Source organism: Tupaia chinensis, unplaced genomic scaffold, assembly GCF_000334495.1.
Source record: "Tupaia chinensis unplaced genomic scaffold, TupChi_1.0 Scaffold000434_1, whole genome shotgun sequence".
Classification (NCBI taxonomy): domain Eukaryota; kingdom Metazoa; phylum Chordata; class Mammalia; order Scandentia; family Tupaiidae; genus Tupaia; species Tupaia belangeri.
This window is the reverse complement of record NW_006159939.1, coordinates 1,467,987-1,492,203: the sequence shown is the minus strand read 5'-3', so window position 1 is coordinate 1,492,203 and position 24,217 is coordinate 1,467,987. Positions and strand designations below refer to the sequence as shown.

General features: G+C 38.2%; 1 protein-coding gene across 1 annotated transcript in view; it reads left to right on the top strand.

The window, feature by feature from the left end:
* PDE3A (phosphodiesterase 3A) overlaps positions 1 to 24,217 on the top strand; it is a 371,187-nt gene that overhangs the window by 290,930 nt on the left and 56,040 nt on the right. The window contains 4 exon segments of the mRNA XM_006155100.3: positions 755 to 1,012; positions 2,939 to 3,093; positions 8,721 to 8,845; positions 20,780 to 20,999. Coding sequence (XP_006155162.1) covers positions 755 to 1,012; positions 2,939 to 3,093; positions 8,721 to 8,845; positions 20,780 to 20,999 — 758 coding nt within the window.

Here is a 24,217-nt window from a genome sequence, read left to right as displayed (position 1 = left end):
CTCCATTAGAGGTTCTCTGTCTCTCTCTCTTTCTGGCGAGCACATATGCCCTATAGCAAAAACCTCTCTCTCTCTCTCTCTCTCTCTCTCTCTCTATATATATATATATATATATGTATATGTCTATTATTAGTTGAATAATTTCTACATACCAAGCTCAATGATCACAATGAAATATTTCTAAAATTAAAATGGTATATGTTAGTGTTATTTTCAGAATGGAATCTCTAAATAATGTATATGTAAAATGTTCAGCCCTTCATAAGGAGTGACTGATAGGAAATTTTCTTCCAGTTTTCGAAAACATCTTACCTTTGAAAAACTGTTTATAATCTCTTCAAATATACTCTGTCCCTCTTCAATTTCTAGCTTTAGAATATGTGCCATGGAGGTCAGCAGGGGGTATAGTGTGGTTAAGGCACTGGACTCCTACATGGCCAACCATGGTTCAAGTCCAGGACCTGGTGGCCTGAAACTCACTCTGGGCACATGTGCGTGTGTGTTCAAGATCCCGGGAGGAGAATTAAGAAGAAGGGATTGTAGAAAAAAAAAAAAAAAAAGTGTCATTAACATGAAAAGGGTGAAAGTAGCAGATTTTAGCAAACTTTGAAATAGAAACATGATTTGAATTTTATGGTACTGAAATGCTAGACTCAACTGCATTTATTTTCTAGAGAAAAAGCCCAAGTGAATTCTCTGTGCCTTCAGGTGCAGGCCTTTCCTTCCCTGAGCTTCTCTTGGTTTGGTGTCTCAGTCTTCAGGAACCAGTATTACCGTGGATATTGCCGTGATGGGCGAGGCTCACGGCCTCATCACCGACCTCCTGGCAGACCCTTCTCTGCCCCCGAATGTGTGCACGTCCTTGAGGGCCGTGAGCAACCTGCTCAGCACGCAGCTCACCTTCCAGGCCATCCACAAGCCCAGAGTCAGTCCTGTCGTTTCCTGCAGTGAAAACTACACCTGTTCTGATTCTGAAGAAAGCTCTGAGAAAGATAAACTGGCTATTCCCAAGGTAGGTATCGATGACATTCTCCTTCACAGATTACACTTTCTCCCCATTGTCTTTGAGGCTTTCCTTCCTGGCATCCTGAAAGTGTCTGCAGATTCCAATCAGCTGGAGGGGGCAAGAAATAAGTATTGATGATGGTGACAAAAGCAATAAAAGTTTAGATCTAAAGACTTCTGTTCTTAATAGCTTTCTTTGAATAGAAAATTTGCTTTTTCTGTTACCTTTGTACTTTAAACTTTCAAGAAGGTTTACTTGCCAGAAGTTTTTACTAAGTTCTATGTGTTATGTTCTTAGGGCTGTCAAGTAAAAGAAAGGAGGAAAGGAAGGAAGGAAAGAAGAAAGAAATAGAACAGCAAAAATTCCCACTCTTATTCAGTACGGATTCCTTGTACAATTTATCTCGCTTTAAGACTGAAGATTTCTTTGTTCTTAAGAGTTCTTAGTATAACCACCTTCAAAGTATCCTCATGGTTTTCCCAAACACAAGTTTTGAACTCTGAACAATTTTAGTTAATTGTATGGTATTTAAAATAAATGACGAGCTTAGTGATTTATACAAACTAATTATCTTACGTGTAAAAAGAAATACAAGTTTCTTTTTATTATATATAAGATAATGAGTGTTATAAAAGTAAATTGTAAAAAGAAGGGGGACCACCAAATGGTTGTAATGGTTATGTTGTTGGACTCCTATGTAGTTGACTGCAGTTCAAATCCCAGACCCAGTGGCTTACAACTCATGCTGGGTGCATGTACATGGATGCCCATAGTCCTGAGAGGAGAATGGAGTAGAAGGAATCATGGTGTAACCATTCCCCGTGGGGGGAGGGGGTGACTTCTCACTTTCTGTCTTTCTCTCTCTCTGGTGAGCACACATGCCTTATAACAAAAGTCTCTCTCTTAAAAAATAAAAAGTCTTATTGAAGACTGAAAAAAATCAGAATTTCAGCAGTCTCCGATACATCCAGCAGGTTTGTTTATTTAGTAAACAAGACACTGTCCCCTTGAGCTGGTAGTCAATCCCTAAGATTCATGCTCCTGTTGTCAAGTCTCGACTGAGGAATGTGAGCCTCATCACTTTGTCAATAAGGTATTAAATAGTGTGTGTCCCCCAGTACAGGCTTAATTAAATCCGTACTGGGGGACACACACTATTGTGCAAAGTAATATAAATTCATCCATGCCCCAAGAAGGTAGCTTTTGAGGAAAATCTTTTACTCTTAATAATTTAATGTGTGTAAATACTATTGAACTAATATAACTATATATTATTCCAGAGGTAGTAGACTGTCACTGCTATAATCCCTTATTTGCATAATTTTTGAAATGAAGAACCCAAAATATTATTTTCATGAACCTCATTCATTTCGGAGTCTTTTTGTTTCCATAAGTAATTTATGTTTTATATAGAACACATGAAAGACTTCAATTCTCTTTCTTTAAAATTGGGAACATAGAACTATTGAATACATAGAATTGGGAATAGAAAAGTTTTCAATGTGTGGAGCAAAAATGTAAATGGTAGAAGAATTGAACATTATATCCTTATTAAAGCAGGGAGAAAGAGAGGTAGAAAAACTAATGAGAGAAAAATAAAAAGGAGAATGGAAGAGCCATGGAGAGTGTACAGTAAAAATGAACAGACTGGCATGCATCCAAAAAGAGGCAGAGGAAGAAAATATGAAATTATAGGAATATTCACAAAAAGATATAGCAAGAAAAGAGCATCAAGAAAATTTAATTGAGTTTATTCTCTTATTTTGGCCAGAGTCTTTTATTGAATTTCTGATCACTCAAATTTTAAATTACTGATATTCCATCAATAAAATCAATTCACTTCCAATTAAAAACTAGTTTCCCTCCCATTATATTACATAAAGGCTAACAATATAAATTATGGTTGCTAATTAAATCAACGCTCCGTTCTAGCGCCTGAGAAGGAGTTTGCCTCCGGGCTTGTTAAGACGCGTTTCATCGACTTGGACAACCACCACTTCAGCCACCGGTCTGCCCACCTTGGAGCCGGCACCAGTACGGAGGGACCGGAGCGCCAGCATCAAACTGCATGATGCACCTTCATCCAGGTTGGACAAAAGTTCCTATTGATTTCATGACTCTTAGAGAAGTTATTTACCAAACAGAAATGATAAATTACAGGAGAAGGGAGGCCCAACCAGTAACATTTGGTTGGAGACCAGCATTAAAAATGGAAAATGTGTATGAGAAGACTTCCAAAAATTCATGGAAAAATGGAATTAAAGTACGAACATATTTTGGTGGGAGAAAAAATATTTGAAACCCATGTGCAGTTTTTCCATAATGGCATTTTCCATGAATTTTTTAGGAATTGACAACATCAGATAATTCATCTTGAACTCTCTTATGTGACCTTATACATAAGTGACCAGAGTTGATCCCTGCGAATGTGACCTTGGGTGGAAAGGGTTGAGCTCAGGATAAAGGTAGACTAGAATTTTTCTACTTTGAGTTCCATAATAGACTTTTTTTTAAAAGATATTTTTACTGTAGGGTATGAGCACTCTCTAGAGAGACAGAGAGACAGAAAGTGAAAAATCACCACCCACAGGGGATGGCCATGCCATAATCCCTTCTTCATTCTGCTCTTGAGATTTTGAGTACACACACACACACACAGGCACTCAGTGTGAGTTTTAAGCTGCCAGGTCCGGGACTGAACCGTGATTGGCTATGTGTGAGTCCAGCAATATAACACTTCTAAGCCTAAGACATCCAACCAGACATTTGCAAATGGCTGTTGTATCCCACTAGCCCACCAGACCAGCTGTCCTAGCCATATTGGAAGGGCAGAAGAGTAAACCAAAAAGTAGATCATCCTAAGAACACTTGAATAGGCTTGACCATTTGGTACTTGAAACTTTATTTAGTATACTCATTCTAATTTTACAAAGTCACTTACTAGAATTAGCAAAGCTAAGAATGGATAATGTTGACATCTAAAAAGAACTTTGAAGAAAACATCTCTTGAAAGAAGTGCTTTTAGAGTGAGCTGTTTTGTCTTTGTATATGTAGAATAAAAATAGCATACTTTATATGAATTCCATAATGATCAGAATACTTACCATATGATTTCAGATTTTTGAAACATAATTTATTTATAGGTTTCGGAATCGTGAATGATCTAATGAATGAAAAATATCCATATTATTGTTGAATTGCATGTTAACAATATCGAAAGTGATCTCCTGGTCTTAGCCTCTCATATCAATAAAGCACCATGGCGAGGTTGGCAGAGAAATGGGAACTTTTCAGATCATAAGAATTTAATAACTTCTGACTTTTCTTGCTTTTGTGGTTAAAAATATTTCATTAATTTTTTCCACATTAACATTTATATTCTAATAAACCTGTGACATCAAAAGCGACACGAGTGACTCTTTCATATACTAGTTCAGTTCCATTCTGTCTTATTATCTGGACCATATAAAATTTGTAAATGCCACCATAGGAGCAGGTTATGCTCTATTTCATGAGTTCTTTCCAAAAGTTTGAAATTAGAAGTTATTGGTAATTGGTAATATTATTCTTTAAAAATTCTGATTATTGTTGATTCCTACAGAGTAAATCCTAACAAATTGTAGTTAATAGTGTTATAGTTAAATATTTCTTGAGAAAATTATCATTGCCATTATTTATATTGTTATAGAGGTTGCCTATTTTCCTGACGTACCTTGCCAAGTTTCTTGTCACAGTATAAGTTACTGCTCTATCGATTACTCTACTAAAATTCATTCATGCCTTCTCGTATATCTTATTTCTGTTTACTTTTTACTTCTAGTCAAATATCATTTCCCCTACTCTACTCTTCTCTTCTATTAGTCAGTTAAGTGAAACTGGGGGCTAAAATTGAAATCATGATAAGAAAGAAGATTCCAAGAACTTGTATGAGCTTAACTCCCATGGAGTCTGTCATTCTGCTTTATAAAATAAATACTCAGACTCAAATATTTTCAAAAGAGATAGGGAAATGGGAGCTAGACAATGCTGCAGTGATAGACCACTGCTCTATAAGGCTGACCCATATGGGAAGTTTCTGGGTTCCCATCCAAAGACCTCCCTAACTACACCCAGTACCATTTGCCCATGATGAGGGGCTGGCTGTGTGGGATTCAATCACAGCACCAAGACTCAGTTGAAAGTCCTTCTCTCTCTCTCTCTCTCTCTCTCTCTCTCTCTCTCATTCTCTCTCAATCTCTTAGTCACTCATGGAAGAAATAAACTTTTCAAAATGAGGTCATGAATACTGTATGATCCCACTATTCTCTTTCTACTAGAAATACTCATAGATATCTTGCCTGGGTATACTTTTTTCCTACAGTTTAACTTACTATCTCTATAAATTAAAATGATGCTATGATAAACTTCATAAAGTTTTCAGAATTAGCACTTTTTTTTTGAGAGATTTTCACTGTAGGGCGCGTGCGCTCGCCAGACAGAGAGAGACATAGAGACAGAAAGCGAGAAATCACCCGAAATAAACTTTTCAAAATGAGGTCATGAATACTGTATGATCCCACTCATTCTCTTTCTACTAGAAATACTCATAGATGTCTTGCCTGGGTATACTTTTTTCCTACAGTTTAACTTACTATATAAATTAAAATGATGCTATGATAAACTTCATAAACTTTTCAGAATTAGCACATTTTAAATATTTTTATTTGTAAAAAACCAAAACTGTAGTAGCCAGTTTTTGTGCTAGCCTTTACAATATTTCTCTCTGAGATATTAAGAAAAGTGCAGTGAGACAGTTCATAGTGTGTGGTAGTTAGAGTAGCTGGATCCCATATGGCTGACTGCGTGGTTTAAGTCCCAAAGCAGTTTGAAAAACACACACGCAAGTGTGTGCTCAAAATCCTGAAAGGAAGGAGAAATGGAGAAGAAATTATATCATGTCTATTCCCCATGGAAGGATCTTTCTGCCCTCTCCCCATTTCTGGTGCATGCCCACACCCTTTAGCAAAATTGAAATTAAAAAAAAAAAAAGAATGTCAGTGAATATTAAGATCTTTCCTTTAAAAGGTCCACATAGAAAAGTAATAGCCTATTAATTATATAATGTACTGAAAAATGAGAACATGTCAGTCACATGTACCTTACATATTTTTTTTACCATAAATCTTATCAATTCAGGAAAATAAGTTGAAAAGGATTAGCACCATAAAAAAATAGTGTAGTTTCTATCTCAGATCCAGAGTTTTCTTTGATTATTTCCAAAATTCCAAGTATTTATGAAATGCTTAATACGAGATCCCAAAAAGGACATGAAACAAATATTTTGTATGCTTTCCTTTGTATTTGATAATCACTAACATTCATTCCACATTTTAAATGTCTTTTTAATGATATATTTGGTAAGCTGCTATGAGAAGTAATGAGAAAAGATAAAGTATTATGTACCTGGGTCAACAGAGAAATTTTTTTCTAAATAAAAACAAACAAAAGAGAAAAAAAAAAAAAAGAAAAGAAAAGGCAGAACACAAGTGTCAGAGTGTCAAATGTCTCAACACAAATTACAGATCTTGCCTATTTCTTACTTTACTAATAATCAAAAGACACGGTTGTTAGCAAAGCCAGTGCTCAAAATGTTATCCTTTGAGTGATTTGAGTCCATTATATACATAAGCATATGTTCCAGTTTGGATTTAACATACAGACTTCTAAGCGATGCGTGCATACTATTGCTTGCACAGAGGGAGTTTCCATTTTTGTTATGGAAACTGTCCAAATTAGACCTCATTAATTATACAGTTTATACGACGATCTCCATACATCTATGACCCCATATGATTCCATCAACTTCAGGTTTATTTATAATAAGCCCCCCTCCCCAGACAGACCAGGCACATCCTGCCCATAGAACCAATATAATTTTGGCAGGAGGTCAAATTCTCAAGTTATATTGATGCAAATTACAGATTTTACCCTGTTCCACATTTACTAGTGCTTGAAAGGACACAGGTGTTAGCAACCACAGACCAAGCACTTTTTCCTTGGAGCAGTGCAAGGCTGTCAGCACAGTTTCCTAATTTCTTTTCTCTCCCAAATTAGAATGGATTTTGTTCCTATTTAGCAAAGGTTTTGAACAATACTTGCAGAGACATTTTAGCTTGAAATACTTCCAATATTTATATCCCATGAATTACACAGCTTGTATGACCTTCTCTAGCCCAACCATCCATAGATCTATTAATTCCAGATTTATTTACAATAAGCAACTTAGACCAAGTACATTCTGCGAAAAGCATTCCCAGATGAAGACTCTCCATTACATTTTTCCTAGTAAATATCCTCAATGTGTTTAGCATCAGGCCCATCACTGGCTAGTTTACAAGGGAATTTGACAGGTTCATCACTTTCTTTCCAGGATGTCACCAGAGAAGGGAAATGTACAGGCTTGCTGGTAACCTCTTCCATCTTAAGGTGATACTACAAAACAAAACAAAACCATTGTCTTCGTATTTTTTTATTTATATTTAATCATTGTACACTTCTACGGAATATGATGTGGGTTCTCTAAGCATCAATGTATCGCATGTCAAGCAAATCAAAGATATTTACCATACACAGTAACTTTCCATTCTTGGGTCTATTAGATTTTTTTTTTTCAATTCCCTCTCTCCTACCCCCAACTGTCCACTCTTTTATATATAGTCCCTGGTATCTACACTTGCTGTCTCTGCTTTTATATTTTCCAGTTTTTCAGTTTCTTACAGAAGTTTTATTTTATTTTATTGAATTATTTTATTTAACTTTATTGTTATTTTTTACTAGACATTTTGTTTTTTTTTGTTTTTTTTTTTTCAGTTTGACCAGAGAGAAAGAAAGAGAGAGACAATGTGAGAAAGCAAATTACCAGGTCCTGGATGCAAACCACAGTCAGCCATGTGGGAGTCCAGTGTCTTAAACCACCATGCCACATGCTGGTCTCCTGTTTTTCTGTTTCTGCCATAGAGTACAGACATTTGGTATATATTTTATAAACATTTACTTTTTGAATATAGATGTACTAAAATAATACATAACAAAACTCTGAAGTGTGTAGTATGATATTGGTAACTGATGTAAGTTTACCTGCCTCTTTTCTTTTTTAAAAAATGTTGCTATAGGATGCATGCACTTGAGAAAGGAGTAGGCAGGGCCAGGGAGATGTAATATAGTATCTCCCCCACCACCACCACCACCAGAGGGGATGACCTTGCACAGTCCCTTCTCTTCCATTCTCCTCTCCAAGTTTTAGACACACACACACACACACACCGCATATTTTCCAAGCCATGAGGTCTAGGACTCTAACCATGCAGTTCACCATGTGTGATGCAGCCTCCCTAACCACCATGCCAACTGGTTGGCCCTAGAAAGTCTATGACACATGATCGTATTGCAGAAATAGAATGAGGTGTTTGATTGTTATTAATTTAATAGGTAGGGAAATTATTCTCTTTTTTTGTGAATCCAATATCCTTGATGAGTGACTGCTGTATTCCTGCAATAGAATTGACTTTAGGTAACCTATTTTGTCATTTGGAGATGAAGTGATTCTCTCATTGAAGCTGAACCAGTGCTCAGGTTGGCAAGTATGTTTATGAAAATTATGGTTGAGTGCTGGCCAGATTGGCCCCCAAAGCTGATTAACAATTTCTTCATTTTCTTGTATATCCTACCTTTGCAGTGCTGTTGGTCCTGATTCTTGGAATAATCCAGTGATGATGACTCTCACCAAAAGCAGATCTTTCACTTCTTCCTATGCTGTGTCTGCAGCTAATCACGTAAAGGCCAAAAAGCAAAATCGACCAGGTGAGTAACGCTAGAAGGGTTCATGCTCTGAGTGTGAAGTTAGTCTCAAACTAAGGCTCCTTAAATGTTGAACTATTCTGAGACTTCCCTCCACTCTGATGTGTGATTGTTCTACAAAGCCTCAATAACCAATTCGTTTGTGATAGCAATTTCTTCAAGGTCGTATCAGAGTTTCTGCCTTGAACTTATTGGATGAATAGGAAACCAGTGTCACCATTAAGAGCAATCTCTGGTCACCATGTTGTAATTTTATTTTTGTTGTCTTTTAAACATAAAAAACATTTCAGGAGTATGATATTTGTATGCCTTCAAAGAAATACTTCATAAGCTATGGTTAAACATGTGGCTATCAAAATTAAGAATAATAAAGTTTTAAGTAGGAATGTGAAATCATTGGGGGGAAAGATTACCTGATAGGATTAGAATCTGTATGGACTGAAAACTGGGATATATTTGTTTTCAGACTCTATCTCTGGATTGCCCTTCTAGAATCCAAGTTAAAAGCCTGTTGAAAGGGTGTGTACTTCTTAGAATGGTGTAAGAATTTACTTCTCGGGACTATAGAAAGCATCAGTGAGATTTTTAGTAACTTCCCGCTTAACTTCTTAACCTTCCATCTTTAGCTGCTTAAGAATTCACCAAATGGCTCAAGGGGAAAGCTGCCCCTTCTCACTGAGATCCTGGACACTCAGGTCTGGCTTCCCTGGCAGTCTCACACTCCAAGTTTGAGGTCATCAACCCCATGATGCTAAAAGCTCTGCTGGCCTGCCTCCCTGGTGCTGCACCCACTGCCTGGACTCATCTCCTTGCTCCATGCCAGTAGTCAGTAAATAATGCTTTGAAGGGAGAAAGAGCTTGCAGAACTTTGGCTCATCATTCCAAGGAATCCTCTCTGGGAGCCTAGTTTCTCACAGTTAGGTGCTTTGCCTTGATAGTTTCGTTTAGTTTTTAGTTTTCTTTTAAACATCAGCTTTTCTTTTTGTTCTCAAAGGAACATGGGGTTGACTACAACTACCACTTATCGTCAGAAGCCAAAGACCCCACATGACAGTTTCTGTGCAGCTTAGAGAAACCTATGAGGTTCCACAGTCCACTCCTATTTCAGGAGTCCACTTTGAAATACAGACTTTCAGTTTTAAGACACATGAATTAAGGAAGCATTTCTGTTGTTTCTCACATCCAGAAAAGAAAATGTAGTACTCTTCCCCCTTTCATTACCCATGATATTCTAGCTAACTATTCCTTGAAACTATCACCTACTTTGCTTAAATGTCTACTGTTTCCTGTAGGATGACGTGTCCTTCAGAAAGTACAGTTTTAGTGAAATGGCATGAATGACAAAAAAACAATGAAAGGTAATCTGGTTTAAAGAAAACTGATCTGGTCTTCCCTGCTCTTTAAACATATTTATTAAATTGGGGCCAGCAGATGATGTAATAGCTATGTTGCTGGACTCTCACATAGTCGACCGCTGTTTGAGTCCTGAACCCAGTGACTTAAACGCACACCAGGCATGTGTGCGTGCGTGCCCAAGATCCCGAGAAGAGAATGGAGGAGTGTCCCGACCCGGAGGGGACTGCCAAACGGGTTTCCTGAGTGAAGGAGTGAGAGCCGGGACAAGCAGCATAGTGTTACAACATGGAGACGACAGTGTCGTCTGTTTATTGTGGGCAGCACGGTACAGCACAGAGACGATGCAGTGTCACAGCTCTTAAGGGTCGTGTCGTCTACTGTGAGCAGCACAGAGATGACACCGTGTCACAGCTCTTCAGGGTTGTCCGGAGACGATGTAGTGTTACAACTCTTCAGGGTCTCCCAGGTTGTCTGGAGACTGTGCGGTGTTTCAGCTCTTCGGGCTCTTCAGTCGTCGTCTTCCTGGTCGTCTTCTTCTTCCTGGTCGTCTGTCGATTATGGGCCAGAGATCGCGCTTATATACACATTGGTGGGCCGTGATTGGTTGAATGAAGGATAGCAAAAGGTAGGTTATGATTGGTTGCTTTGTGGACCAATCAGGAGGTACCCGGATATGCAAATCTGAGGGATTCTAAGCTCACCGATTTGCTATGTGAAGTGGCCAATCAAAGTGTGGTGTTGAAGATGAGGTTTTTTTGAAGGGGAGCCAATTGTGGCTTTTGTAATTGTTTGCTCTCTGAGCCTAAGATGGCAATAGTAAGAGACTCATGAAAAATGGCCTCAGCAGACTCACTGTTGCACAGCCTCCCACAGAGGAGAAGGGATTACGGTGTGGCCGTCCCCCCTGGGGGTGATTTCTAGTTTTCTGTCCTCTGTCTGTCTCTGTCTTTCTGGTGAGCGCACACACCCTATAGCAAAAATCCTCTCAAAATGTATTAAATTTTATAACCTAGAAGTTATTAATGACCTGAAATATAGAACTGGGCTTTCCCCAGGGCCAGAAAATAGAGGGTAGTATGGACAAATACTGAAATTCAAATTGCCCAGAAGGTAAACAGAGATTAGCTTAACTGTAAGACTTTTCTGAGATTCTAGCTAGCTAAAAGGACTGAATCTGTGAATTCCAGGTTAAATGAGACTTTAGAAGAGGCATTAAAGTGGTCGTAGGTCTGTAGGAATTCCTGGTTCCCTGTAAAAGTATATGCAGATATTTTGTGAAGAAAAACCTCACCCCATAAGAGTCATGAGTTCTTTCGTTTATTTTTGTGTTTAGTTTATTTGTTTTTTGGCATGTGTGCCACAAATAGATAGAGGGAAAATGAGAAATCACCACCAAGGGGGGATGGCCACTCCAAGTCTCTTCTCCTTCTTTCTCGTCTTGGGATTTTGAACATGTACACACATGTATCTGGTATGATTTTCAAACCACCAGGCTCAGGACTCAAACCATGGTCAACCATGTGGGAATCCAGTGCCTTAACCACTACATCACCTGATGGCCCAAAGGGTCATGAGGTTTTTAAGTTTATTTATTTCTCCATGAGTGAGAGAGAGAAAGCAAAAGAGACAGCACCTCCAACAGAGTCTTGGTGCCTTGATCCACCACCAGGCTTCAGCCAGTCCCAGATCGTGGACAAGTGTGTGCCCTGTGTGCTCAAGGAGGTTTCCAAGCTTGAACTTTCCATGTGGGATTGCCTCCCGGAGCATTGCACTTTATTGCTGCCCCATCATCTAACCCTGGGGCATGACATTTTAACAGATCAACTTTATACATGAAACTTAAAAGACTTACAGCCATGATCACTGAACTCACAAGGAGACACTATAAGTTACAGTCAACAGAAAAACAGCAAAAGTTTTTTAGATCTATGAATGGGTTGAAACATTTAAATTCTATAATATTCAAATGCCAGTTAATTTTCAAATTTACATTTAAAGAAAAATGTAAGATCATAAGAAATAATAGCAATGAGAAAAGACATACTTGCAGAGCAGCTAAATGGAACATGTAGAAATATAATTGAGTAAATATAAGTTAAATATCGTAATAGACTGATCAAGGGAGAATGAGTAAATTGAACAGAGGAAGATGTAAAGAAACAAGAAAAATTCTCCAGAATATAACTGCAAGAGATTGGGGGGGGGGAGATTTTGAGATATAGAAAAAAATTAGAACATCTTGTACATAATCATAATTTCAGTAGCAGATAGAAGACATACAGTATTTGATGAGAAGCAGTGGAAATGGAAAGAAATGAATACATAGACCCAAAATAGTAAAACTATCCAACACCAAAGACTGAAAAATATTCCTAAAATCAGCCAGAGAAAAAACAAATTACCTTTTCAGGGCAGGCAGGCAATCTGAGAGTACAACTGTCAGATAGTAAGACTAGGAGTAAAGACATTTTGAGAGAAGTCAAGATTTTCCACCTAGCAAATCTTTATGAGGGATGTATGCTAGGAAAAAAAGAAAAAGAGTATCAAAAAGTTCAAGGTCTAATTAAAATGGTAAACAGTTTTGAAAACCGTAAGTCATCCATACAAACATTACAAATGTGTATATAATAGTGCAGTAGCCACCCCCCTCCCCCAAAACCCAAGGATTTCTTTTTTACTTTCCATACTTTCAGTTCCCCATGGTCAACTGTGATCCAAATTTCAGAGAAAAAGAGACCACATTCACATAACTTTTATTACAGTACAGTGTTACAATTATTCTGCCTTGTTATTATAGTCCTTATTGTTAATCTCTTATTGTATTTAGTTTATAAAGTAAACTTTATCAGAAGTGTATACATATAGCTAAAGACAGAATATGTAAAAGATTTGGTACTCTTCTTTTTGGGCATCCAGTGGAAGTCTGGGAACACATCCCCATGGATTGAGACAGAAAGCTGTATTTCCAGCTTTGTTGGGAGTTTTTAAAAGATTCCTGGGTCCAGCAGTTAGCATAATGGTTATGTCGTTGAACTCCCATGTAGCCAACCGTGGTTCGAGTCCCGGACCCAGTGTCTTAAACTCACACTGGGGGCTTGTGCATGCGTGCCCAAGATCCCAAGAGAAGAATGGAGGAGAAGGGATTGTGGCGTGGCCATTGCCCCTCGGGGGGTGATTTCTCACCTTCTGTCTCTCTGTCTCTCTCTGTCTTTCTGGCAAGCACACATGCCCTATAGCGAAAACATCTCAAATAAATAAATAAATAAATAAATAAGGATTCTTAAAGGATATAATTAAAACATCAAATATTAGGGGCCAGCAGATGGCTTAATGGTTACATCGCTGACTCCCATGTAGGCAACCATAGTTCAAGTCCCAGACCTGGTGGCTTGAAACTCATGCTGGGCACATGTGTGTGCATGCCCAAAATCCCGAGAACAGAATAGAGGAGAAGGGATTGCAGCTTGGCCACCTCCCCTGGGGGTTATTTCTCACTTTCTCATCAACGAGTGTATGCGTCCTATAGCAAAAATCTCTCTTAACAAGAAAAAGAGAAAATCAGATAACAATAATAATATATAATTCAACAAATAAAATGTGAATTTAAGTGTTGTCTTCCTCTTCCTTGTATAGCTCAGGAAGAGGGTTCAGATGAGGAAATTGAGACAGAGAAAGGTTAAGTAACTTATCTAAGAACACAATTAGTCTGAAATCCCTTCATTTGTCCTAAATGACTTGATACTAGAAAAACCTTTAAGAGGACTAAATGGCATAATTTAGATCTAGGACTTTTTGGTTCTTTCCTTGATTAAGTACAAGATAATGGAAGGATTTAGTATCATCTCTCTGTTTCTTCAGTTACATAATAAGATAATTATTAAATAGCTGACTTGATAAAGTCAAGAAGCTGAAAATGATAGAGCAGATGCTAGAAATAACAGAGCAAATGATGACCCAGCCTCATATCCCTGTATCCTGCTCCCCAAGTTTTATGACTGCACTTGAGAAGAAAGGGCAAAGTATAAAAGGAAAACAGTGTTCACTTAGACATCAAAAGTGCAGATGGTATTAATTAGAGACACGGTGATAGCAAGAGCATTGCTGTATCCTTGCTGGCAAATGCCTAAAGCAACTCCATCATGATTCCTTTAGATTGGATTTTACACTGTGGCATCTTTAGAGTCTGTCACAGCAGAGCTAAATGTTTATGAAGTAACCTGTATCCTATGCATGCTAAATTCAACTAAACACATCCCTGGAAGTCATCTAAGAGGGAGAAAACTTCAAGAATCAGAGAACTGATGTTAGATCACAGATCTCCCTGATCCACTTGGCCCTTGTTTTGAAAGCCCTGCTTCTCTGCACTGGCCTGCTTGAGTTGACAAGACTAAGCATTTGACTGTCGTCACCTGGTTTCAGTACTCTGTGGGAAAAGGCTTGGAAAAGCACCTTTAGATAGCAAAGACAATAAGTAAATGGACTCAAATGACATGTGAGGAGTCTAAGGAGGCATGGAAGAGTGACAGGGGAAAGACAAGTACAGGAAGATGAATGAATGACCTGTTTCTAGAGGGGACGAATGAAATCTGTTCTTTGTGCAAATCAGCTAAACAGTGTTTCCTCTAGTGCAATCAATCAGCATTCATTTTAAATAGCTGAGACCCCACCAATTATTATGCAGTTGCTAATATCAAATAAATGGATGAAATCACATAGGAGTCCTTTGATTAAAGCATAACAACAGGGGACTTCAATGTAATTTGCATTTTCAATCCCGCTCTTCTGGTGTGAGTCATTGATGATGTGGCGCTACCATTGTGTCATCCTGTTTCTCAACTTCCTCTAATTCAAAGTTATTGTACTTGTAATTGTCGTTCTTTCCAGATTCTTATAGGTTCGGGCTACCTATTATAATGATTGCAGATAGATCTATACCTGTAAGCTAGACCAAGGTCTTCCTATAATACATTTGAAATGACAGAGAACTTGAATGTATCATAGTTTAATTTTTTTTGCATTCTCTTTAAATACATACTATTTTGGAAAAAATATTTGGGCTGATCTTTTTCCTGTGTGCATGGAGAAGAGGCATGTATTTACTGGACAAGCTGGGTCCCTTCTTGTTTGATTAAAATTAAACAAGAGAGTTTTATAGCACAAAACAGATGGATTCACTTAAATAATTCCCTTTCAGTATTGTTTATCTTCACCTTTTGATTGCCCAAAGTTCTCTGTTTTCTTGACACACCTTTTCTAATGCTCTCTGGACCATGGAATTCAAGATTGACTTACTTAAAATACTTGGTATTTTGGTCTATTTTTAAGTTACGTTTAATTTTTTGTTTTTAAATCTTTTGCTTGTAAGTATCTCACATTAGGACCATTTGAATCATTCAAAGATTTCTAGTTCATGAGCTATGTCTTTTTTCTGGAGTCTCTGAAAGTTACTCGAGTATAAAATGAAAAGAAATACATTTGAGAGAACGCATGTGTATCTGAATCCTTTCACTTGTGTATGTGTGTGTCTGATTCTGTGTGTGTGTAAATGTGTGAGTGTGCAACATAAAAACTAATTTGACTTTCATAGGTCACAATAGTCATCCCTTTAATTTTAGACATGATTACACTTATAGCATTTTAGCAAATCTCATTTTAAGACATGCAGTGAAAATTATTCTTCTTATTAACTTGGAGAAGCCTCTTCCTGTGTCTGAAATTATTTATTTGTTGCCTGTCCTTCCTAGAAAAAAAATTTGGTTATAATCTGCATTCATGTCTCTATTTATATATACTAATATGTATAAAAAGGTATCCACTGTCTTTAGCATTCCTAATCCTTTCTGTGTGTTGAACTTTAAATGACATTTTATACACACACACACACTGGCAGTTATAGTAGTTTGTTTTTGATAAAAAGGAATTCATATGTTATACCTTTATCTTCTCACCTACACAATAAAAGTACCTCTGCTTCTCATGGTCATAGCTGAGATTTTTGCTGTTAGAAGTGTTCAAAATACGAGGCTAGCAGTGTTATAGAATCAAAGCACTTCTCCTGTGTTAACAAATTTCATCCGAGGCAGCAAGTTTAGTCTTAAAATCTGCTTATTTATTTAAATTCAGTTAGCACATGAATTTCAAGAATGCTAAAATGGTGTGGGATTTTAAAATTTGTATTTCAGAGTGAATTGCATGCCTCTGAGGCTATCAGCTGGCAGCGACTGAAAATTAGTAACGTAAATAAAATCCCTCTTCTCATGAATTGCCTTTACAAATGTATTGTGCCAAGACAGAAATGACCAACATTCCCATGGGCTTTGAGCCACAATTCTGTACAAAAGTGGTAGAAACTGTCCAGAAACTCACAATTCATTATCAAAATAATTAAGAAATTCTCCAAAGCAGCGCCTATCAAGAATCTTTTTTTTAAAGGCACAGCAATTAAAACTTTGCCATGGGCTTCCACAGGCCAGTCCTGCCTTGCCCGGTAGCTTCTCTGACCACCTTCCCTATCCCTCTTCTCCCTCTCTGCTAAGCTACCCGCTGCGGACCTCCTAACCAATCCTCTGACACCCGCTAAGTAGGTCCCTGTTTCTAGAACATGCATTCCCCAGGTACTTGGCAAAATAGCTTCCCAATTTTTTCAAGCCTGTTCAAATTTTACCACCCCTCCTACCCTCTCAAAGCCCTCCAAACCATCTTACCTAAAGAGCATTCGGGCCTTCTCTGTTTTCTATCCTCTTCATTATTTTTCTTTAATTACTTGAAATTACAGAACTAATTTTCTTTTTTTTTTTTCTTTATTGATCATTATTTTTTTAGTTTCTGGCTCTCCCAAAAGAATGGGTGGGTCCATAAAAGCAGGGACTTGATTTTGCTGCTCATTGACTCCCTGGAACAGAGCACGCAGTCATTACTTGTTGAATGAATAAATCACTGAGGTACTCATTCAGTATAAATACCTTGAGAGTCTTTTTATCACATCATGTCAGGATTCTTCTCCTTGATTGTTACATTTGTTTTCTAAGATGATCTGGAATCTCTCCCTTAATCCCAAAACTAATCTCAATGGGACCAGCCCTTCTCAACCTTTTGTTTGTTTGTTTGTTTGTTTGTTTTCATCAGAACACTCAGATATATTTACAGGTTGAGCGTGCCTACTTCAAAAATCCAAAATGATCCAAAATCCAAAACTTTTTCATCACTGATATGACATACATAGAAAACTCATCACCAGACCACATGTAATGAATGGATTGACCACAGTCAAAGCACTGCAATACAAAAACTCTATTTTACCTTCTGACTCTGATATATGGTATATATGGAGGATAAATTACTTTTATGTTTGGACGTGAGTCTCACCATGTAGCTATCTCATTATATATATTGCGAATACTCCCAAATCTAAAAACTTAGAAAAACTTTGGCCCCAACAGTTTCAGGTAAGGGTTTCTGAATCCATAACCCATAATAATATTTCTGGTTATGATGTTATATAGCAATGGAGAAATGGGAAGAGATTTAGTGCTTGGTGAAAAAAATTTCTTTATTTTATAGAGTTATAATGAGAAAATATAAATATTAGAGATAACATTTAAACTTAATTTATTCTGTAGCTTTCAAATAAAAAAATAATTAAAAATGTATGACAATTAGTACATCCCAGGATACTTGTAATGTACTTGTATTGGTTGGGAAACTGAGTTAAAAATTTAGTGGATTTAATTTTCTTTTGGTTCAGGAGACTGTATAACGTGAAGATTTGTCAATTATCTTTGGTAAAATAGCTAAAATGTTTTTTTGTTTTTGTTTTTTTTTGTTGTTTTTGTTTTGTTTTATTTTGTTTGTTTTGTTTTGTTTTTTTAGAGAGAGAGATTTTTGCTATAGAGTGTGCGTACTTGGGGGAGACACACAGAGAAAGAAAGTGAGAAATCACTCCCAAGGAGAGTGGCCATGCTGCAATCCCTTCTCCTTTATTTTTTTCTCAGAATTTTGGTCATACACAAGTGCCTATTATGAGTTTCAGACCACTGGGTCGGGCACTCGAACTGGGGTTAACCATGTGGGAAATCAGCGCCTTAATCACCACACCACCTGCTGGTCCACTAAAACTTTTTAATAAAGTCAAAAATGAAAACCAGAAGGGGACCAGCAGTTAGCATAATGGCTGTGTCGCTGGACTCCCACGTAGTCGACTGCTGTCGCGTCCCGGACCCGGTGACTTAAAACTCACGCCAGGCGCGTGTGCATGCGTGCCCAAGATCCCGAGAGGAGAATGGAGGAGAAGGGATTGCAGTGTGACCATTCCTCCCTGGGGGGTGATTTCTCGCTTTCTGTCTCTCTGTCTTTCTCTGTCTGGTGAGCGCATGCGCCCTGTAGCGAAAACCTCTCCAAAACAAAAGAAAGAAAACCAGAAGACATGTCTTAGAGAGCAATACAAAGGCTGCCTACCTGATCATGGATTTTTCTTCCCCCTTGGGCAGTCTTTGATAGATAATGGGCTAATAATCCCCTTTTGCTAAGAATAGCAGAGCTCCCTACGTATCATCCTGTTTTGCAGTGTGGTAACCCCAAAGAGTTTTTGTTGTTTTAAGTTTAATTATTTCCTCCATGTTCGAGAGAGAGAGAGAGAGAGAGAGAGAGAGAGTGAGTGTCACTCCCCACCCCCAACGGAGTCTTCACACCATGAACCACCCTCAGCTTAGCCAGCATGTGCCCATACGGGAACCTGGGACTTGCCCCGGGAAGGTTTTTTAATCTGAGTTAAGTGACTTCATTTGTTAAGTCTGATGACACCGGGGTGATCTGCTGATACTACATATTTCAGCAATCCACAGTAGAAATACTAAGGAAAGGACTAGGAGGGGTAACTGCTTTCTACACTTAAGCAAAGGAGGGATGAGATTTCTCATCTTTTAAAACTAAACTAATAATAATGCCAACAAGAAATTTAAAAAGAACATTACAAAAACCCTTCAACATGCTTAATATTCTTTTCAGTGGACCAGAAAACCTTTGGGTGTGACAAATGAACTCGTGAGAAAAACAGACTTGGGAAGCAAACTTTGCTCAAAGCCAGCTGCCAGCGACCACACATTCAGGGATGTGAAAGGCGATGGCTGTCAGTTTCCCCTGAGTGGTGAGAAAGGAGAACGGCTTTGAATGATCTTATTTAATCTTATAGTAGATTGTTCAGCCATAAAAGCAGGTAGTTGTTTGGAAGTTATTTCTCTCTTTTTTGATTTGAAATGTAGACTATCTTCCGTAAGTTCTGGAGAGAGTCAATACAAAGACATCATCTTTGTCCCAAAACACCACCACTTTAAAATCCAAACTAGTGTCCCATAAAATTCTCAAACTCTAGCAAAAACAAGGGCAGTTTGACACAATTACCCACATCTGAAATGTTAACTTGAGGCCTAGTGTATGATCTTAAATGAATCATATTACATTTTTCTTTCTTTTTTTGGAGAGGTTTTTTTTTTGCTATAGGGCACGTGCGCTTGCCAGAAAGAGAGAGAGAGACAGAGAGACAGAAAGCGAGAAATCACCCTCCAGGGGAAATGGCCATGCCCAATCCCTTCTCCTCCATTCTCCTCTTGGGATCTTGGGCATGCACGCACACGCGCCCGGTGGGAGATTAAGTCGCCGGGTCCGGGACTCGAACCACGGTCGACTATGTGAGAGTCCAGTGACATAGCCATTATGCTAACTGCTGGTCCTGGATCATATTACATTTTTAAGTGATTGCTTCAAAAATTTCTTTTTCGAGAGTTTTCTTTAGAACGTGTGTTCACCAGGGAAACAGAGAAAGACTCAGAGACACAAAGCAAGGAATCACCCCCTGGGGGGATTGCTACATGGCTGCAATCCCTTCTCTTGGAGTTTTGGGCATACACACACATGTCAGGCATGAGTTTGAAGCTTCTGGATCCAGGACTTGGATTCTGGTCCATCATGTGGGAGTCCAGTGACACAACCATTATGCCATCTACTGGTCTCCAAAAATTATTTTGATCAAAGTACAGTTCCATATAAAAAGGTATAGTTTCACTGAAAATATGAATGGTTAGGAAGGTTCATAGCTTTTCTAAAATGTTTCTCTTTATTTACATTTGAAGGCTCTGATGCCTGCCAGACTCTACTCCGGATACACATTAATGTTTCAGACGAGATCCTGTTCCTGCTAGAAACTTCACAGTCTAAGAGAAGTCAAACATATGAGAGAATTTTAACTATTATTTTTATGTCAGAATGACAGGAAGAAACAAAAATGGAGAAAATAACATCCTTCTGTCCTGAAGTTACTCCAGGACACCAAGGCTTTAGCAGGATATGCCAACACTGCCACCGAGATTTTCCTGATGATTCATGACTCACATTTCATGCTGTGGAGACACCCCAACCGCACACCCTGTCTCCAGATGGTGGCAGGCAGAGGAGGCCAGCCTGGTGATCACGTGGCCTGAGTGACCACATAGCTGTTCCTGAGCGCACTGGCTTGGAGGCCAAGCTTCAGAAGTGCAGGTTTTCATTTCAGAGAAATGTCTTTAGAGATCAAATAACTCTCTTTTTCAGGTGCCCTCACCAAGATTTCACCTCTGTCGTCACCGTGTTCCTCACCTCTCCAAGGGACTCCTGCCAACAGCCCTGTCAACAAAATTTCCGCTGTGCCATTTCCAGAACCTGCTGACTCAGCTCCCAAGCAAGGCCTAAGTTCTCACAGGGTTTTAACATATACTCAGAGTGCTCCCGACCTGTCCCCTCAGATCCTGACTCCACCTGTTCTGTGCAGCAGGTAAGGGTTTGATCTTTTCTTTTCTTCTTTTCTCTTTTCTTTTCTTTTCTTTTCTTTTCCTTTCCTTTCCTTTTCCTTTTCCTTTTCCTTTTCCTTTTCCTTTTCCTTTCCTTTCCTTTCCTTTCCTTTCATTTCCGTTCCGTTCCGTTCCGTTCCGTTCCATTCCATTCCGTTCCTTTTCTAATTGCTGAAGAGTACGTGCATAAGAAAGAGAGAGAAAGAGAGAAAACCTACCAAGGGGGGATGGTCATGCCACAATCCCTTCCCCTTCCTTTCTCCATCCCATTTGGATTTGGGGTATGCATGTACATGTGCCAGGTGTGTTTCTTAAGCCAGCATGACTGGGTTTCATACTACTGCTGGCCTTGAGAGATCCAACTCCCTTAACCACCAGGCCATGGAACCAGTCATGGATTGTCTATTGTTAACTAGAGTTTAACGTATCATAGTCTTTCTCCAGAGAAACACTCCACAGTGTTACACATAGCTAGGTACATAGATTTGCCAAAGTAGTTGACAAGAAAGTCTAAGATAATGTCATTTGTGAGGAATAAGCTATAGTAGAAACTTAATTTCTTAAGTGATTTTCTTTTTAGAGTTCAAATTCTTCATATAGCTGATCTGTGGAGATAATACAAAATAATTATGTGTATTTTTTGACTGTTAACTGATGGAAAAAATGCATGAAACATAATTTTAAAAATTATATTGAGTTTTATACTTAGTTGAGATTATATTTTGCATTGATATTAAATATATGTTAAGTTTGCATTTTCCATTTTGACACTTTAAAAATGTACAGATAAGGCTGGCTCTGTAGAGCAGTGGTAATGCAAGAGAAGCTGAGTCATACATGGCTACCGTGGTTCAAGTCACTGCCTCAGTAAGCCTTAAACGTGCCAGGCATACACACAAGTGTTCAGGATCTGATGGGCTGGGGGGCTCAAGGAATGGGATTGAGCTTGCAGACCCTCTGGAGGTGGTCATCTCTCTCTCACTCACTCTGTCTTGCATGCATTCACCCTCTAACATGAATAAAGAAAAAAACTAACGAAAATATTTTAAATATTCAAGTGGGGCCAACAGGTGGCACAGTGATTAAGGCACTGGATTCCCACATGGCCACCTGCAGTTTGAGTCCAAGACCTAGTGGGATGCATCTCGCTCTCCCTACTTCTCTCTCTCATTGTGTCTCTCTCGGGTGAGAGCACGTGCCCTATAGACAATTGAAAAATGATGATAAAGAAAATTAAATAAATAATTCTTTAAAAAAATAAGTTCAAATAATGAGGGGCTGGCCCTGTAGCACAATGGGTTAAGCCCCATGCATGATCCCACATGGGTGATTATGGTTTGAGTTCGAGCCCCAGCACATGAGGTTCACACTGGGTCTGTATGTGTGTGAGTGACCAATATCCTGACAGGTTGGAGAAATGGAGGAAGAAGGATGATAACGTGACCATACGTCATTAGGAGGTGCTTTTTCTCTCTCTGGTGATCAACAGACAGACTAGATAGTTACATACCTGTTATGGCTGGGCTCAACTCTTTAAATACAATTAAGCAATTGCTTGTGTTGTTCTATCATATTGAAACAAAATTATGAAGTATTGTCTATTACAGAGAATAAGAAAAAAGGGCCTAGCACGGCCAGAGTAATTATTTTGCCAGCCAACATTGTCACTAATAAAGAAATATCTCCTCTTACTGAGTAACACATTTTATGGATCTTTAACAATAAGTTCCTATTGAATAATTGATCTTAAAGCATTTCAGTTATCTTTAAGTAGAGAAAAGTTGAATGTTTTAAAATATAACCAGGAGAGTGTCTTCCATCAAATGGTATTGCTTTTCTAAGGTTAATGAGGATATCTATTTAGTAACTTGTTGGCTTAATAGTATCAAATATTGGTTTATAGATTCAGAATTTATCACTGTATTCAGTTTTAAGAACTAGAAATTCATACTGAAAGCTTCATTTCATAAACTTTGTTCATAAACTCTGTAAGGTAAATGAATGTTACTAATTTTTAAATCTTTATTTTTAGTTCCTTTCTCTTTACAAATGTTTTTTAAATAGAGAATTATTTTTGTTTGCTTGTTCGGCCAGGATCAGAGTAAAAAGCTATTTTACTATCCAAATATTATTCTGCTGTCTTCTCTATGATTTTTAAAAATAAAATAATTTCTATTAATATTAAAACCTTCTTTTCTCCCACCAAAAAAGAATCTTCTGTAGTAAAATGTCTAGGAGACCAACCATATTTTCCTCTTAGAAATTCACACAGGGCTGGCATCTTAAGCCTCGCAGTTAAGGAAACTGGATTCCACATGGCTCACTATAGTTCAAATCCTGTCCCCTGTGGCTTTTTAAAAACTGGATGCGTGTGCATTTGTGCTCAATCCCTACAAGATGGAAAACTAGAGAAAATCGGTTGAGGGGTTACCATACCGCATTGCAAGGGGATGCTTTCTCCCTCTCTCAGTCTCTCTCTGTTAGGTGCACACATACAGGGGATGCTTTCTCCCTCTCTCAGTCTCTCTGTTAGGGGCACACATACTGGCAAAAAAAAAAAAAAAAAGAGAGAGAGAGAAAACACACCTCACTTTATTTAAAGCTCTGAGAAGTTCTGCTACAAGAACATCTCTTGTTTTTTGTTTCATCTCCTGTTTTCTGATTTTATTTGACTACAGAACCAGTGTCTTTAGGTTAACGCCCAGTAATTGTTCATGGGCCCTATACTCAGCGGAATGCCCTCCCAAGGCATTGTTTTGTGGTATGCATGAGCCAAGACAAAGCCCAGCGGAGTCTTCTACATGGAGGACATCTGCTTCCAGCTTTTCTAGGGAGACTCTCCCACTGTGGATTTCAGATTTGTGGGAAATAGCTTGCATAAAGAATGGAGAGAGATGTTTAAGAAAGATCAACCACTCACATAGCTTTTATATCATAGTCTTTTTTTTATTATTATTATTCTTAGCAAGAATAATATAATGGGATTTGAATGAAAGAGGTTCAGAGAAAAACAAGAGGATTTCACTGTCTACTTGTTCAATAATGTTTATAAATCCAGTAGTGTGTGTTTTATTTGTTTGGGCTTTATAAATCTATAATTCAAACCATGTTTTATTATTGCCTTCAAGGCAGCCACCCATGTAGGCATAGAGAGCTCCAGAAACACACGACTAATTATTGTGGGTTCCCCTGCTAGAATCGA